Genomic DNA, 20,002 nt, shown 5'->3' with positions numbered 1-20,002 from the left:
CATTTTGGTGTCCTCCTGCAACACATTGTAACTCTTTTTGAGTACAACGCTGAACTGGAGTTTGACGTTTGGGTTAGCCAGGCTTGCAACATTGAAGCGGTTTTGTCTTTTCTCTCCGAGCTTGGCTCTTCTCAACTTCAGAGCTAGGACTGCCACAACCAGGCTGTGATTGCTCCCCACATCTGCACCTCTCTTTGTTCATACATCCTGTAATGATCGTCGCCACTTGCCATTTATGAGGACATGGTCAACCTGACTTTCTGTTTTAAATCCTCCAAGTCCTTACTTTCGCATTTAGCAGCGGAATAAAGAACAAGAAAACGAGGGTGCTACATTTTAATAAGTGACTAGTCTTTATTGACGTTAATGCAGTTACGAATAGTAATTGTAATGTTTGTCCAGATTACTTTTTTATTATAATTTTATTATAACGTTATAAAGATTTATTTATTAAAATGTTGCACCCTCATTTGTCCATTTTCTACATTCTGTACACAGCAAAACCCATAAATTAAACAATTAAACTAAAAGCTAAGACCCCCCCCCCCCATTTATAAACTGCAGGTGTATCTAAATCAAGTTATTTTTTTTATTTGATTTTCGAACAACAATTATTCAACTTCCTTCAGTTCTCCTACCATCAAGTGTCATTCTATTGATTAGCTTGGGTTCACATTATCGTCATGGTATCCTTAAAGCCACAAACTCCAAGAACCAGTATCTAAACAGCTGAATCTCTTTTGTTTTTCAAATGTCAAAAATTCAGCCATTTAACTGAGAAACCTCTTCACACATCACACAGACTTGCTATGATAAAAAGCCCCTATGGCCTTCAGTTTTCAGATGCAATGTCTATTCAATATTCAAAATCTAACTGAATCTAGCTGCTTTCCTCTTCTTATAATTTCAAGTCCACTGACTATCTTCCTCAATCATTACTTCTTTCAAGTAGGCTGAAATGAAAAACATCCTAAATGAGATACTGAAGTAGCAGCATTGAGCGACCAATGAATTTGAAGCAGCTCTTATTAAAGAGCAAAGGCTGGTGCAAGGTAAAATGTATGTAGCTCTACTTTGCAAACTTGCCTGCTTGAAGCACTATAAACTAGTCAAATGCAAACAAAAAAATGTTAATATTGTAGCAATTGGTTGCATATGCAAAAACTAGTCCAACATTTCTAAGTCCTTTTTTGAGAGTTATATAAAACGGTCGTTCTTGAAATTAACCAATGCTGGTCTCTGAAACTTTTTCACTCTTCATTTTAAATCTAATTAAATCTAACGAAAAGTGAGGAACAAATGGATGGCTCAGGCTTCATTTAGACTTAGTGCGGAAGCAGTCGCTGTAAGCTGTTCCAAAGCTCTCTAATCACACCGTAACCTTGAACTGAATCTAGCTTTGGGCTTCTGTTGTCCTTAAATCAGGAGACCTACGGCTTTTTAAGAAGCTGACAATTGCTGAGTTTGTGTTAGCGTTTGGTATTTACAGACATATTCTCTATGAGGAGTTAGAATTAGATTCATATCTAGCCATTCTCATTGATCTTTCTATTCAATATGGTGGCACAACCATTTACAATTGCCATCAACCATTTTCTCTTAAGGCAGCCACAATTTTGCAACACTTCAACATGAGGGTCAGTTGGGCAGTTTGCTGGTCTCACATCACTGGTCTCAAAGCTTTGACCTGCTCTCTATACAGCTCTGCTTTTCACCATCTGTAATTTAGATGCTCTAAACACTGCATCAGCTGCAAATCCCCCTCATAGTTAATTCAACCAGCCCATGCTCTGGTGGCATGTTATGGGGTGGCATCATATGCCTTATAATGTCAAAGTCAAGTGTTTCATTCTGTGAGGGGAATCACATCCCAGTTCCCTGCCTTCATAATCTGCTCATATACTCCACAGGTATGAAGCAGGAGGGGTGGAGTACCTAGTTAGTTCTTATCAGTGGGGGAAGTCAATCGTATTGCTTTCTGCCAGTCCAAGCCCATGTCCTTTGAGCAAGGCAGGCCTCGTTGGCCCTGCTGGTAAGTACTACATCTGGTCAGTCCTTGAGGCTTAGGGGTATTATTGTTTACTAGATGTTTTAGCCTGGAGAAAAGGCAGCTTTTGGCCTTGGTTTCCTTGAGGGGAGGGGTTCTCTCCTCCGCACCAAATAGCTCTGCAAGGTGGTGGTACCAGCTTCATTTCTTATGGAAAGGGTGGTTTATCCACCAATAAAATAGCGATGGTAGCCCATGTCCTACCACCACTAATAACTTTTCTAAATCATCCTAAATCTTCAGCACTGGCAGCCCAGGTCCTGACAGTCCCAATTAGAGTGTAAATTACTCTGAAGAAGAGGCTGAGGCCAACAAAGTCATTGTCTCAATTACCATGTGCACGCATTCCGAAATAAAGCATTGAAACCTATCATGTGGTCGTCTTTCTTTCTGAATAATGATTTCATATTCCAATATTCTTAACACATCCATACTTTAGAACACCAAACTCATTTCACTTGTGACCCAGGTCTCCAGAGGCAAAAGCCGTGAGAGGCTAGTGAATCAGCTTTCTGCACTGCATATACACTTTGTGTCAGCCTTTATTCTAACAGTTTCATAAAAAAAAAAAAAAAAAAACTATTTGATTTAATTTGTGGCTACAATTAAAGTACCTTCTTCTTCATACTGAAACAGTGCAGAGATAAAGAATAATGTGCATTGTGTCATATCAGTAAAAGGAAAATGAATTTTCAGCAATAACAGCCCTGCCTGTATTGCTACCTAGAGAGCTGTGCTGGGAACTAATTCATAAATCCTACACTGAAACCCACAAGAAGTGAGGTGCTAGAGGGCATCTGCTAAGTCCCCTCTATTATAGTTTAGCAGATTTGTTTCTGATTCATATTCAATAGCACTGTAGATTTAAATACAAAAAATAAAGGTTAAACTCCCGCTAGGCAGCACATCTCTTTTGAATGCCAGCCTGCCATGCCGGGTGCATGCTGGGTTCACATGTGGTTTTGTTGCAGCTTAACACATTTATACTGCTTGAGAGTAAGCAAAAAGCTCAGAGACTGCAGCGTGACTCGACAGCTCTGTAAGTTCTAATATATGTGTGTGTGTGTGTGTGTGTGTGTGTGTGTGTGTGTGTGTGTATATATAGATATTCTTAAATAAAGAAAATAGCACAATACATGTAATTGGTAGTATGTCACTATGGTACTATCTGATATTTTTTCTACTGCATCTCTCTCCCTCTATATATCTATCTATATAACAATCTATCTACTTCTCTAGAAAACATACCATTTCTTCTCTGTTTTAATTTTGCAGTCACCCATGGCAGTGGGTTAATAGCAAGTCACTGTGTCTGTTGGCCACCTACCCACACTGTACTGTCTGTGTAACTCTATCTCAAAGCTAGTCTGTCTCCTAGTTTTTTGTTTTGTTCACATTCAGATAATTTTAACTGTTAAGACTGAACTGTTTTTCCATATTACCATATCACATTTTTCACCACAGGTTGCCAGACTTCAGTACATCTCTCCTGGTCTATGAAATCACATTTTAGGTAGGAATTCATTTGGGTAAGTTTTGCATTATCTTACATGGTTATTTACCATACTATGTACGGTATTTAAATGTTTTGTCTAAATTGTTATTTATTAATTACTTGTACAAACTGTATGTGTTTTTTTTTTACCTGCATATAAAGTACCAGTATAGTTGCATTTCCAACAAGCTTTAATTGGAGGTACCCCACATGATGAATAACTACTGCAGATAAATGTATAGATTAACCATGTTAATTTTCCTGAGATTTTCTGAAGTGTCCAATACCTTGAAAATATGTGAAGGCAAAGTTGTTGCGAAAAGCATTTGTTTCGCTCAGAAATGGACAGCAGCGTCACTCTCTGACCGTGTTTGAAGTCTTCTGTGAAGCGGTCTGTATTTTAACCATAAACACAGCCTTACGGTATCAGTCAAGCAGCTGTACAGCTCTGGTGTCGGTGACACGAGATAACATTCTTTCATTTCAGTTGGCTGAGGGTGATTCATGTTCACAGGACTCGAAAGGAGGATTTTTTTTTAAAGCTTTTCAATGCGCTATCTGATTTTGGGCTTTATTGTAACACAACTCGTGAGGCTCCCGGGAAAAGGATTACTATAAATCTTCAGCAAAAGTGTTTTATAAACTGATTATATGTTACATCCTTTATAGGTGCAACTGTGTTTTTAAGGAGGAATTCAACAGATGCTAGAAGACTGCTGCTCTTTTTTCTGTCTTCTTTGAACCGGTATGTGATTTATTTTCTAAACTTAAGGATATATTAACTCCATACTGCTTTTGGATACGTGATGTATGTATTTACCTCCGAGGTTCAAGATCTCAACGGCAGCACTTTGTTCTATGAATTTGTATGTGTGCTAAAGTGATTTAATGCTTACATGAGCATCTGAAGTCTTCACAAAAAAGCATCATGTTCTAATTTGGAATTACGAAATGTTGTTTCCTATGTATAGTGTTTAAATATTGTGATTCTAAAATTCCTCGCCCGTGATTATAAACACAGCTTTAATAACGCGCATGGCTTGTTGCTACTGAAAAAAAAGCCTGGCTTATTTTCTATCTCCTGTGAGATATATATATATATATATATATATATATATATATATATATATATATATATATATATACATATATATATATATATATATATATATATATATATATATATATATATATATATATATATATATAATATCTATTTTCCTGTATGTTTAGTGTTGTGCTGGCATTCGCCGCTCATGTGGCCGACAGGAGCAGGCAGCAGGCTGCCCTGTCCGCGGGACTCGTCACTCCGCAGGGCGGCCCTTTGTGGAAATGTCCTCGCGATCTCTCCTCACCACGTCCCGACAGGCAGGAGTGTCCGGGTCTTTATATGTGGCAACCCCGAGGGTAAGACTATACATAGTTTTTATACGTCAAAATTAACATTACCTATTCGAGATATACAGCTCCACTGTTGCATTTATTTTCTGTACTGTCACATAGATTACATTTAGTTAAGTTATAAGAAGAAAACAAACTGATGCAATAGGCTGTGTTTTAAATTAGACGTTTTTACAGTAGGTTCGCTTTCTGGTATGACCAGGCACCTGTTAACATGGACGCAACTGTCTGACAGCAGACGTCTGCAAACGGTTTTTTGATGTTTGTAAAGTAGAAGTGGTGTGAAATGAATATGCCAAGCCTACTACTTCTGTTTCTAGCGTCTCACAAAAAGCCAAGTTAGAGGGATTTATTGGAAAAGAATTACAATACAGGTAAATCCCAATAGTGATCAATTGTCAATGAAATAATACATTAGAGGATGGAAAGGTTACATTAATGACTAGAAATCGTAGTATACATGCGTTTTTCTCTAATTTGTTAAAAAAAAAAAAAAAAACTGTAGATTATTTTTCTTCTCATTTGTACCAAACTATTTGGCCTGATCCTAAACCAATTAGCAACTTCTTATCTGGTAGGGAGTTATATTTTCAATTCAATCCATAGACTGGGTTTTATAAAACTTACAAAATCATTTAATGTAATAAAAATGTATTTGGTATTCTAACTATGCAGTCATTATTACATTGAATTATAGATGGTACACTACAGCGTGTACATACCGCTGAATCCCTGGACCTGTTATGTTTATTCAGTCAGCCCAGCACTTGCATGATGAAGGTAGGTGCTCACTAGCCAGCAGCAGTACCAGGTAGTTGGGGTGGGGTGAAAATTCCATCCTGTATTATATATAAATACATATATTTTCCCTAGACAGTCTTTGTATATGACAGAAGGCCTCCAGGCAAAAGCTATAGTCCAGCTGCCGTGACATCAGCTATATTGTTTGTTTGCCCCCCCCCCCCCAATGTACTGGTTTACAAAAATGTAGAAATCATTCAAATGAACGCTGACACATTGGAACCAGACAGGGTCTTTATCATGACAGGAACTTTCTTGTCTTGCATATCTCGGTTGATACCTTGTTACAGTAAATGTCAGACATACAGATCCTGGTGGTATTTTTCTGCAGCATTTTAATGAAGTCTCAAATTGGACTGAGGGTAAATGTCAGATGTAAAATGGACTTGCAGAAAGCAGATGAGACCACCCAAAACAAGCATAGACTAAAAGACAGGAATAATAGATTGACTATTGCATTTCCACTACATAGTGAACGTAAAAAAAAAACGTAATCATAACCAAAGAACTGATTTTGCAGTTGTTTAAGTGTCAGTAAATAAATACTTTGTACTTAAAAAGCTGTGGCATGTCCCCCCCCCCCACAAAAAAAAACAACTATTCATTCTATTCACAATTTCTAACATAAAATGCATTTGACTGGAGGAATACACAGAAACTATATGTTCAGGTAGTTGTTTTGGTAATTAAAAAAATCAACCACTGGGTAATTTTAGTGTATTTCAAGTTAAGTTTAGAAGCTGCAGTAATACCTTTTGCTGGTGACACTGTACTGTTATGCTAAATATTTATATTTTGAATCTAAAAGGGTTCACTGTATTCTATCTCAAGCTGTTACGCAAGCAACTCTAATTAGTTAACCAACATATTTGGTTGTATAGCATAATGATCAAACTTTCGAAACATATCATAAAATAGCATGTAGGGGGCACTGTTGTCTTTTGTCTGCTGTAAAATATTTGATATGCTAAAACTATAGTTTACTTAATCATATTTTTGTTGAACAAATGTTATGAAATTCTTCTTAAGACAAACAATACAATTTAGAGACAAACAAACATGGGTCAAAACAGGTTACAAAACAGACATGGTAAACCAAATTAAACAAAAATTAGAAAGCGGGAGCTCCCAAATTAAGACTCATATCTTTAATATTCCAAGAAGGAGCAACTCAGGAGTCAGCGGCACATCCACACCAATTAATTTAGATAACACAGTAACTACATATACCTAAAATCTTGCAATGATAGGACACTCCCAAAACATGTGTAGGTAAGTACCTACTGTCCCCTGAGTGCACCCATGACAGAGAGGGTTGCTAGTGATTTTCATCTGGAACCACCGATATGGCATTGCAGAAAATCTGTTTAAAATGAATCAATTGGTGTGCTAGATTTTTGAGGATGTAAAAATATGATCCCACACCCTATTCCAGTCGAGGCTGACTCCCAGCTTGCCAATTTCTCTATCACAGATAGTAGTTACTGGGAGGGAATTAGTATTATGAGATATTAAATGGTTATATAGAGAGGATACAAGACCTCTTGTGATGGCTGTGAATGAGCAATGGCGTATTCCATGTAACCCCATAGGCACGAAGGGCTGAACGAAGATACAAAACAAAACAGAACCCAGGGAGTGAGTATGTTTCCTTAAGAGCCCTATTTTTGAGACCAGAGAATGGGAGATCCTGAAGGCTAATTGGCTTAATCGTGGCCTCAATTGAACGCCGTGAAACCGGGGCACTTGGGTCCAGCCAGGGTTTAACAGCCCTCAGGTGAAAAGCCCGGCAGTAAAACTTAAAGTTCGGCACGGCTTTACCTAATCATATTTGACGTTTTGAGGATAAAATTGGCCTTTTTTTATTACAGTATGCATTGCATTTAATAATTACTTTAAACGGATAACTGTAAAATGATGTTTGCGCAAATTAAAAGTGTATGGGTTTATAAGCATATACAGTAGGTGCAATGGTATATGGATGCCAGTATGTTACCTCTCATTGCTAGACCTCAGTGGAACTAAATAACGCTTGGAACTTATTATTTCATTTAAAGACATTAATTAAATCAATTTTCAACCACTTTCAGCAGTATGTCTTATAACTGCATTGCCATAAACTGATCATTACCTGGATCTAATAAATCATGTTATATATATATATATATATATATATATATATATATATATATATATATATATATATAATTTGTACATGTTTTAGATGTTAATTTGGGCTTGTCAGTCTAAGAAGGTTTCTAAATGGCAGTGCTAAGTGTTTGCAGTAGTTGTTGCTCTTGCAGTGCGTCACTGTTAATTTAAACTATATATACCCCTCATTAGTATGGTCACTTGATATTGTACTATATTTTAATGTCCTTGACAGCAGTGTGTAATAAGTGGACATTCCCGTTCAAATTTTTCAAAATCACTGTATCTTCAGATTTTGAACAAAACTATTTTTGTTCAAACACCTGTTATAATTTACTTATCTTTTTTTTTTTTTACATTTTCCTTTGTATTGTGTTTTCATGAATTCATGTTGGTTCTGTGTTTTTTATTATTTTTTTTTTCTCCAATATTGTAACGATCTCTCTACCTGGCTCTGAGTTTTTGTATGTTGCCTGGAGATTCCTAACTACTGTACATTGGAGCACAGAACTACAAACATAACTTCAGATGAAATTTACATCACAACTTGCATTTCAATTCATATCCCAACTGGTTTCTATAAAAGAACTGAAAAGCTGTTTGCTTGCATTCTTGCAAAGTAATTTATTAAAATATATATTAAGTTAATTGTTTTAATGTTCTAAACATTAACAGTGTTTCTAAACATTTGTCGTGATTCAATATATTTGTATTGCTTTCTTCATCGTTGCAGACACAGAAGCTGAAAGAAATTCACTGAGAGAACGCGTTTATCCTAAACTACGGGAATTCTGCAGGGAAAACTATGGGCTAGAATTCCAGGTATTGTTTCTTTTTCACGTATCTGTCTGAAGTATTGTAAGTCACAGATTGTATGCATGTAACAGAATGTATGTGTGACAGGGGGTAGTGTTGTCTATGTGGTCCAGTGGTTAAAGAAAAGGGCTTGTAATCAGGAGGTCCCTGGTTCAAATCCCACCTCAGCCACTGACTCATTGTGTGACCCTAAGCAAGTCACTTAACCTCCTTGTGCTCCGTCTTTCGGGTGAGATGTAATTGTAAGTGACTCTGCAGCTGATGCATAGTTCACACACCCTAGTCTCTGTAAGTCGCCTTGGATAAAGGCGTCTGCTAAATAAACAAATAATAATAAGTTGCTGCATTTTTGTTTCCGCTATTGCACAAAGAGATTAGTTTGAGAACAGCACCACACAGTGAAATCATACTGTTTTATTTCCCTATTTACAAAGAATATGAAAACTACAGTATATATATATATTGGGCAGAACATTAGCATACTTAAGTATTTGTTCTATGACTTGTATTCAGAATCTAAAAAAAAAAGAAAACATAATTTTAATAAGAATGTAATACTTTCACAACTATGTACAGCAGTGTTTTAACTGAGGTAGAAGGCATTGATAGGCTTATCCTTGACATCTATAGGAGTTTTGCTGCAAACACCTCATTTATTGACACAGCGACATCTGAAGAGAGGCTTCTGAGCTGAGCATATCTGACAGTGGATTGTACATTAGTGACATGTGTATATACAGCATGTGTATATATGAATGAGACCCCAATAGGTTTTAGAACTTAAGCACAGATGGACCTACTCAGCACTTGGCACAGAGACTTTTTCAGTCCCCCTTAAACATGTGACTTCATCTTTTATTCTTTAACTGATGTGGTAGGAAGGCTTTTTTGTGGGTTTTTGTATGTTTTGGATATCTTTTTGTATTGTGAATTGCTAGTCACCTCTTCAGACACCCTCTATGGTAACCTGTGAGCTAGTCCCTTATAAGGATTCATATAGCTGATACTGCCCTCTTGAGCCCTACCATATTACTAATAAAGGGCCTATGCAAGCTACACAGGCACCATCTAATTATATACTACTGTATACTATAGTAATCCACCAGTACAGTCAAAACATCTCAAATGTTAATTTAAATAAGTCCTCTAAATAACTCATAAGTTGATTGGTGTGACTAATGGTGATTTTCTTCACCTCAATTCTGGGGATTTAAAATAGGATTATCATCACTGACTTCAGACCCTGACTGCTGTCCTCATTAAGTCAAATGTATGCATATTCATCTGTTTTAATAGGATCAGTCAGTAGTGACTGAGCTAAAAAGTATTCCAAACAGCACTCATAGTGGTTTGCTAAAGCATAATATAATAACTAGCTCTGCATTAATACATACATTCCGGTTTCAATAGCCTGACTGCAACTGTGGCATGTTTAGACTTTAAAACATCACATAAGATTGCAGTGCCATGAAATCAGAGTCTAGTGTTCTGTTGCTGTTCAGAAGTAGTAGGTATACTGCATTCGAGAACCCATCCAAAGAAAGCAGAGGGGAGTGGCATGTTTTCCTGTGATGCGGTATCTGTTTGCCATCTTTGGGAAATATTTGTGCGTACAATGTACAATGCACTAAGATTAACTGACCAGTAGTGGAGTCAAATAATTTATTTTCCAATTATACCGTCTTTCAGCTGCACGTGAAAGAATGGAAAAGAACGAGAACATATATATATATATATATATATATATATATATATATATATATATATGTATGTGTTGCTCTATTTACTTGAATCTATAGGGCAGTAATCCTAGCAAGGATATTTCATTATCTTTTACCTCTTACCCAATGCACTATATTATTCCTTTACTGGTACAAGTAAAAGTCTCATGAATAGTGATTTAATATTTTACCCCTTTGATTACTGTGTTGTTGTGGATGGATTTACAAGTAGCATGGCCTGTTGCATGGAAATTAGCCTTTAAGATTGTCACAACTAGGTCGCATGTTACTATGGACTAAATATTCTTAGATTTTTGTCTCTTTTGTAAGACATCAATGGTGGATTATTGAAAATAAGAGCTGTAGAGGGATCTTGTTGGAGAATACTAAAATGTCTTTGTATGATATGTTGTATTTTTTTGGTCACAGGATGATAGGTAAGAATTAGGGAGGTATGATTATTAGTATGCTGTGTGTTGCTTTTGTACAAAGCATCCTTTCTGTTTATCGTAGACACATGTAACTGTGCTTCTCTAATGGTTGTGTCTGGGAAACCACAGTTTCTGAAAAATACACACATTTCATTTGTTTTGTTTGAAAAATCCCTATCATCACTCCAAATGCATCTCAGTCTTAATAACTGGGAGTACAGTATGGAGTCACGACAAGCTTTAGGATGTGAAGAGTCGTATCTCAGGTATGAATGAGAGTCTGTTTCTTTGTAGAAGACGGTGGTGTTGATGGTAGAATTAGAAGCAGTAATGGTGGTGTCCCAAAATAATACATTTGTAGAGGTTTTCCATGTATACTCCAGAGCTGGATGGAACTGGTCAATAAAATTAATTTAAAAAATGTAATTCTTCTGAGATGCTGAATATGTCATCAGTGTATCTAAGTTATAAGATCATTTGTAGAGGTTTTCCATGTATACCCATTTATACAGTTGGGTTTTTACTGGAGCAATCTAGGTAAAGTATGTTGCTCAAGGGTACAACAGCAGTGTCCCCCACTGGGGATTGAACCCACAACCCTCCAGTCAAGAGTCCAGAGCCCTAACCACTACTCCACACTGCTGCCCTTGTGTGGGGGTAGGAATGGTGAGGTTGCTTTTTGAGGAGTGTTTTTATTTTCATTACAAATTACACTACATGTATCTACATAGTTTTTAAAATCTGTGACTCATAACTGTAAGATAAGAAATGACGTGTCTCTTAAGGTGGAATTACACTAGACAACATAAGTGACACACCAGACAACATAAGTGACTTAATTTCACAAGATCTCAAAATACATCTTATGTTTTATTGTTACAATTGAGAGCAAGGATTTAACATAGTACTCATTCTTCACTAAAGTTAGAACTTTAAGTGATTCTATTAATTGTAATGTTAAAGTACAGTGTGATTTTACTGCAGTGGGAGTTAGACTGCAGTTCCAATGGAATGTAACTATATTGTGATGTTAAACTGCAGTTAATGATTATTTCAGTCTAGTGTAAAACTGCAGTTGCAATGTGATTATATTACAGGCTACTGTTAAACTGCCTTTACAATAAGATTCTGTTGAAAATGTCACAAAAATGTTGTCTATTAAAAAGGGCAACTTGCATTTTTCTTGTTATAAAACACATTTTTAAATGCAAAAGATTTAACTGATGAAAAGAATGAAAGAACACAGGCTTACAAGTAAAGGTAGACAATCAGCCGTTTTAATCTGGAAATTTATTTCATGAAACGTGAGACAGTAATAAACCTGCTAATCAAAATAAATCTTCATTGAAAATAAATGGATGTCACAGAGTGCTAGCATTCAAGCAGGCTGTAAATGTTTAAAACTGTGTCACATCACATGGAAGACATTTTATCCCTGTAACATAATGAAATTGGAAATACCGACCCCATATTATCAGTAAAAGCTTCTCGATGAGCAATCCCAAGCGAAATAACGGCAATCCAGCATTCATTTAAAATATATATATTTTTTAAATATACCTGGTACGTTAGGCAGCACTGGGCGAGAGTTTTTGAGACTGTACCAGGTATTTCCAATAGCAAGGGGTTAAACATTTCATTGCTGCCTCTCACATTAAGTGGCGCTCCGCACTGTGTATACAGTATATATTTCAATATTCATTCACCTTACTGACTGACATGTTACTATTATTATTTTTTTACTGACAAGTAAAATTGGATGCTCTGCTCCATTTGGTATGCATTCTGGGAGCTGTAGGTCAAACTGGAGAGCGTGTCGACGTGATTGCATTGTTAACAGGCACCCCAAAACTACATATCCCAGAGTGGCCTGACGTGCAGGGGCGGGATTCCTTGCTAAGAGGATTTAACAAAGTCCTGGATTCTTGGCGGTTATCTTTTTATTATTAACAACTCAGGAACCGTTTTATATTTTTTCACCAAACCTTGGAAAGGCCCTACCTCAGCACAAATCACATGTACTCAGCTTGGTGCAGAAATTCAGTACCGTGTAGCCTGTACATGAGAGGAAAAAATGTAAAAAAACCCTTGTTAAATATAAGGGGAAAAAAGGGGAACTTTTACTAAAAAACAGGTATCCAGATCTCAGAAACCGCACAAGGTGGCGTCATGAAACTCCCCACGCTTTCACAACATTGGAACAGGCAAATCTGTGAGCAATTCTGACAAACCACGCCGAAGTTATTAAAGTGCAATGTTAGGGTTTTAACACTGAGCACCCAACTCAATCCTAACTATAATTTATACCGATGCACAAAAGAAATGCAACACTCAGGTCTAATGGATTTAATCAAATATTTTAAACAAAATCACAGAAAATGTGAACAAAATTACAGAGCAAAGAATCATGATAAGTTTTCAGTATAAAACGTGACACACTGTCAAAATGAAAACATTACAAAGTTAGTATCGGGTTTGACCTCCCTGAGCATTAACACAATCCTGGCAGTGTTAACGCACAGACCTGATCAGCATCTGGAAAGACTGCTGTGCAGCTGCAGCCAGCTGGTGATGGTTGGCTGGTCGCGGTTGTCTCCTGTGGATGGCACTGGCGATTTGGTCCAACAGATATTCTATTGGCTTAGGTCAGGAGAAAAAGCTGACCACGGCAAGACCTCGACACTGTTTTCTTGAAGTCGTGCAATTGTAATCCTAGCACTGTGTGGTCTTGCATTCATCGCTGAATAAAACACTCCACCACTCTCTCTGCCACCACCTCAGATGTTCTCTGGCCCACAGAATGGCGATTTCGTCTCTCAGCTGTCAACATGTTACCCCTGAACGGCCTCCGAGCATGCAGATCATTTTCATGCAGACGGCGAGCTACAGTCATTCTGCTGATGTGCGGGTTATTTCTTCCTGGAATTTCTCGTGCTGTAGCCACTGCAGTGTGAAAACGATTACGCAGATGGATCAGCCAGATGTGATGGTCCTGGGTCGGTGTGGTGACCCTCTGCCTTCCAGAATGTGGCCTGTCCCTCACAGAGCCGGTTTCCTGGTTTCTCTGAACTAGTCTGCTGATTGTTGAAGCAGAACATCTCAATCTCCGGGCAACTTCTCTCACAGATGGGCCGCCTTCAATCAGGGGTATGGTCCTATGTTTCGGTGTTCGTGCGTTAATTAAAATCATGTCTTTTCGAATGGCTATTTATACAGATTCTTAATCAACTCATTTGGGCAATTTTAACTGAACTCAAATACCAAACAATGAGCACCTGGTGTTTTTGTGAAATCACATGACTTGAGCTCAGTATTTTGTTATCCAAAGGAACAATACTACTCAAACAATCAACAAACCTATCTGCTCACTATTTAAAATGTAATTATCATTATGTATGTGCCCAATGAGCTATTGATGTAAAACTTAGACTGTTGTGTTTTCATTGTGCATCAGTATACAGTGTGTATATAGTAGTCAAAAGTTTACATACCCCAATGGAAATGTACAATTTCTCAAAATTTCTCAAAAACAAAGAATTTTAGGAAAAATCTTTTGTAGCAAAAGTTTTGATTTGTGGAAGAGGAAAAAAGTTACAAGAAATAGATGCCTACAATTATTTATTTCAGCAATTTTTTTGCAAAAATCCAAAAATGCTAATTCAAAAGTATTTATACCATTTGATGCTATGATAGTATTGTCTACAATGTGCTAGAAATTTCAATATGATAATGCAGAACCTAATTCTAGAAAAGTCTAGAAAATGCTGGATTGAAGGTGAACATTCTTATAAAAGCAGACCTGGCAACCTTGAAAACAAAATTTTGAGTACCACCCTTGACGAGGAAATAATATTAGGGGGGTCTGCGGGTATGCCCCCCCGGGAAAAATTTTAGGGTTTAAACAGCTAAATGCTGCACTCTGGTGAGTTTGTAGTATGAATTTTTCAGTAAAAAAAAATTATGAGATTAGCTATGATTGTTTCAGTTTAAATTTAAATTTGTTTACCTTCATATAGTATACGACTAAGTCGCCCTGGATAAGGGCGTCTGCTAAGAAATAAATAATAATATAGATAAAAACTTTCATTTCTACCAACTGAAAATTATTTAGAGTACAGAGAAATAACCATGTTTGTAGTGTTTGTATGTTATTTACTGTCAAAATGTAAAAAAATGTATAAGCTTCCCACAAAGTGAGTTGTTTAAAACAAAGAGAATACAGTTCAATCTTCTCCCCAACAAAGCACTTTCAAAAAAGGAAAAGAAAACTTGCAAATAGTCACTGAGTTTCAAGTCAGCACCAAATGTCATAGCTTCCCACAAAGTGAGTTGTTTAAAACAGGTTTGTGTGTGACACACTTGCTGCTTCACTGACATCATGACTCTGTGCGTTACCAGTGAACAGCATGTCTGTGCTCAGGCTGGCTCTGTGTTGGATTTTGTTTTTGGTCACCAAGCTGAACCAAAATGCCTAGCATTACTGCAGAAAGACTTGCAAAGACTTGTTTGTCAGCAACCTTGATCAAGGCAATCTCTCTCCAGGCTTCGTCAATGTGCTTGGTCAGGATGCAGTCTTCAGAATCATTTACCTGATACAGGTGGAACATCCTCCAGTTGGTCTACTGTGACCCCCTCAGGCAGCAGACAGGCAAAGCGATTGATGAAGAACATGAGAGAGCGGGAGCTGACTGACTGGCTGCCTTTTGTGGATGTCTGCCACAGCTGCATGCACCAACACCCCATCTCCAAAAATACATTTCCGGATCATGTAGTCAGCAGCTGATGAGAAGAACTGCCTTGCATCCTTGTAAAACTGCCTCAGGTGTAGGCTCGTCTGGCTTTCGATGAAGCACTTCGTTTCATGACCCACTCCAAGTTCCTCATCGGAAAGCTGGTTTTCCATTTTGTTGTGGTCTGTGGGCTTCAAACCTCTTCCCACGTTTTTCATTATGGCAACAACTTGTTCTGGCTTGCAGAAGCACAGCAATATTTGTTGCAGTTGTTTCTCCAAAGTTGACAGCAGGGTGTGGATGCAGGGTTCTTCCTTCTGCAAAGCTTGGTTTCTGTCCGACACAGGGTCGGACAGAAACGTGTGCACCTTCTCAGGCTTGGATAGTGAAGTCCAAGAGGGTTTCTTCTCCTGACACTTTTACCTTTGTTTCCTTGGCTGTTTTCTGTTGCTTGGCCACTTCACCCTGTTTGAAGAGGAAAGCACAAGTCAAACCCTGTCCCAGCTGTTGAAGTTGTAGGTTTAGGTGCTGGCTTTACACTGGTGGCGGTGCTGGAGGATGACAAGACCTTGGGTGACTTCTCAGCCTGCAAAGTGGACTTGGCTGGAGCTGGCTTGGAAGCGGTCTTTGTAGCCTTTGCTGGTTTTGAAGAATTGACCTCTCCAGCAAAGAATGAAGTCAGAGGATCCCACTGCTCCAGGTGGCGGTTCACACACTGACCTAGAGAGAGCCATCTGGTGGAGCACAGCTTCAGAATCATCCGGACATTGGCGTCACACATCTTCTGCATCTCACGCAGTGTTGCCTTCCTCTTGCTGCTTTTCTCCAAGTAGACGAAGATGGTGATTAGATGGTCTTCGATGCTGACTGACAGCTCCCTTGAGGTTCTCTCTGCAGCAATGTGAATAAGGTGGCAAGCACAGCCAACCAAGTAAATGTGTGAGTGTTGACCTTTTATGAAGGCTGCCACTCCCTTTCCCAGGCCTTGCATCACTGACACAGTTGCAAAGCTGACACAGTTAGCCCAGGGTATCCCCCTCCTCCTCAGCTCATCATCCACCACACTGAAGATCACTCGGCAAGTGGACTGTACTTTCGACTATCTTCAGCAGTAAAACAACAATTCTGTTGACTCTGGCATCAAAGAATCTCACTACAATGGGATACATCTTGATGTCACCAAAATCAGTACTGCCATCTGTAGCAATACTAAAGGGGGGTGTCTTCTTTGTATCCACAATGCACTGTTCATCATGAGAAGCCAATATCTTCACAATATTGGAGGTTTTACTGTGTGCACAACCATACTGCTTGCTGATGTTGCTGTTGGGGAACATCTTTTTGAACAAGGGTCCAGCGTGGTCTGCTACAGCTAGAGGCAGGTTGTGCACCACTAGGAATAGTGTCTCTGTCCGGATGGTCCTAAGGTCATGTGCTGGCAGGAACATTGTATTAATCTTAAGGACAGACACTACAGCACTTGCCAACTTCTTGTGTTTGGCCCCTTCTGCGTGGCGTCGGCAGTCTAAAAAAAAAAAATGACAATAGTTTAACATAGATTATTTTATTAAAGTAAAGAAACATTTTATACATTGTGTGCATGTTAACATTTGCACATATGTGATAGATAGATCTGCTGATATCAACATACAGTAATAGGACATTAAACATACTTCACAATTTTTCTGAAAAATGAATATAACTTTACTCTTTTCATCAGAAGTATGAAATTGCAATACTACCATACAGCTACTTTTTAAATTAAGTTTCATAATAAGATATTACATTATTGTGGGGTTATGCTACTAAACGGACACTAGATGTCAGTATTACTAGTAATAGGCTGAAAAGGAACTATTGCGTTGAGGTAATGGAGCGGTTACTGGTGATTACCGTTGACTTGACTACTAAATTCAATAAAGCGATTAAATACTGTACACCATTTCCTGCTTTTCACTTACGACTACACAACAATTGTTCATGAAAAAATACTTGTTTCATGTAAGGTTTGCATATTGTGGACACTTAAGTGATCACATCCAAAGCTAAATTATTATAATTGGCATGATCTTAGAATTACAATAATTAAATATTTAATATTAGTACAATCACTATAATAACATCTAAAATGGGAAATAACTTGTATGTCTTACCTGAAGCTCCTCGATGACTAATGTCAAAATCTACTTTACAGACCGTGCAAAAAAACATGGGGCTCTAGCTTGCACTGACGCAGGCAGGGCCACTTCTCGGTGTAGCTTTGAAGAAAATTCTGTAGACTGTACACACTTTTTCTTCTGTGGTGCAGACAATGAAAATGCAGCAGATGAGTTCACGTTTATGTTTAAAAATCCAATGAAATATTCAACTGGAGTTTTTTTTTTAACATGAGCGTGTGACGTGTTACTTCCTGCCTATGCGCGCGTGTTTATAAAACGAAACAAATTATGATCAACATGCACATACAGTATTATAATTTACCATTATATATATACATATAGATAGCAATGTGAGGGCTTATTTTGATAAGGTGCATCGAAAAGTAAGAGAAAGGAGCTTGAAATAAGTGGCTCTGTGAACGTAAAATTAAAGTTAAACAGACATTATCAATTTTTCTTCTACTGTATGTGTGTAATTGGCTGCATACCCAGATTCATGTAAAATATTTGATTACTAGCTTTATTTGCGCCGTCCGCTCGCTTTGCCGTGTGCATTACTTCATACAAATCAATTGATATTTAATTACTTATTCATTCAGCAGTGTGGAGTAGTGGTAAGGGCTCTGGACTCTTGACCGGAGGGTTGTGGGTTCAATCCCTGATGGGGACGCTGCTGCTGTACCCTTGAGCAAGGTACTTTACCTAGATTGCTCCAGTAAAAACCCAACTGTATAAATGGGTAATTGTATGTAAAAAAAAAAATAATAATAATAATAATGTAATTGTATGTAAAACATAATGTGATATCTTGTAACAATTGTAAGTCGCCCTGGATAAGGGCGTCTGCTAAGAAATAAATAATAATAATAATAATAATAATAATAATAATTCACAAATGAAAATAACAAACTAACAATCTGCACCGTATTGAGTAGCTATCGTTTGAAAGACAGGGCACACAGAATCAGGCCAGTTTCGGATGGGTGCTCTAGAGGCGTGCCGAACTCAATTCAAGCACAAAAGTCCCAATTAAGTACATGAGTACTCGCTCAGTCATTCGTGTCAAGTGTGTGTTTTACTCATCTGGTTCTGTACTATGCCTTTCAAGAGAAAATGTAACTGGGCATCTATCTAGGATTAAGGTGGATTATCTGGGCAACACTATTCTATCATGTATGTGTGCGGTTTTGTAGTTTGGCCAGGAAATCAGTTACCACAGTAATACAAGCACTGATCTTTATATAGAGATCAGTGAATGAGACTGGTGATGATGACGAGGGAAAGCCAGGGAGTGGCTGCAAAGTGACTGTGGGTGGTCATAAGCAAATTTCAGAGATAGGATTGGTCGAAATAGGAGTACCTAACGAAATGAACATGATAGATGCAACACTTTCTCTAGTAATATATATATATATATATATATATATATATATATATATATATATATATATATATATATATATACAGTATATATATATATATATATACAGTATATATATATATATATATATATATATATATATATATATATATATACACACTACCAGTCAAAAGTTTGAGTACACCTGCTTGAAACCAGGTTTTTCATGATTATCTATGCTTTTAACTGTATAAACTTGTCTATAAACACTTAATATTTCATTATGTGATACGTGTACTTATATAAGATGATAATCATAAGTGAATTGCATTCAAAAATTTTATTTTTAAATGAAAATGTAAATCTTGTCAATTTTAATGAAATGGTCACCCAAAGCAAAGGGATTTCAGTCTGAAGCCCAAGTTAGTTCAAAGTCTGAAATGTGTATAACACGGTGTTAGAACACTGGCCTAAGTATAAAAGTGTCTTTGTTAGATGTTCTCCGAGTTAACTAGCATGTTACCTAATTAACCTTTTGTCACCAATTATTGTTAACAGGTGAGGGTCCATGATTACTATAAATATAGGTAGCATAGGCACAAGTTTGTCATTCCTGAATGTAAGGGAGCAGAAAATGGCAAAATATGCTCAGTTAAGCAAAGAAAAAAGTCTGTAATTACTTTAAGAAATGAAGGTCAATCTTTAAGACAAATCGCAAGAACTTTGCAAGTGTCTGTAACAGCTGTGGCCAAGACCGTCAAACGATTTGAAGAAACTGGCACTTATGAGGACCGAACAAGGTCAGGCAGGCCAAGGGTGACCTCAGAATCAGAGAACAAGTTAATTCGAGTCACAAGTCTGTGAAACCGGCGATTAACTGCCCCTGAAAT

The 20,002-nt window shown here is 37.5% G+C and overlaps 1 protein-coding gene across 1 annotated transcript in view; it reads left to right on the top strand.

The window, feature by feature from the left end:
- Positions 1-3,424: 3,424 nt before the first annotated feature.
- LOC117408936 (NACHT and WD repeat domain-containing protein 2-like) overlaps positions 3,425-20,002 on the top strand; it is a 40,603-nt gene continuing 24,025 nt past the window's right edge. The window contains exons 1-4 of the mRNA XM_034014408.3: positions 3,425-3,576; positions 4,212-4,287; positions 4,776-4,949; positions 8,629-8,717. Of these exons, the coding sequence (XP_033870299.2) occupies positions 4,799-4,949; positions 8,629-8,717 (240 nt within the window). The 5' untranslated portion in view covers positions 3,425-3,576; positions 4,212-4,287; positions 4,776-4,798. The remainder of the gene's footprint in view (positions 3,577-4,211; positions 4,288-4,775; positions 4,950-8,628; positions 8,718-20,002) is intronic.

The sequence above is a fragment of the Acipenser ruthenus genome, chromosome 2 (genome assembly GCF_902713425.1).
Source record: "Acipenser ruthenus chromosome 2, fAciRut3.2 maternal haplotype, whole genome shotgun sequence".
In the NCBI taxonomy this organism is placed as follows: Eukaryota; Metazoa; Chordata; class Actinopteri; order Acipenseriformes; family Acipenseridae; genus Acipenser; species Acipenser ruthenus.
This window is presented reverse-complemented; position numbering and strand designations above follow the sequence as displayed.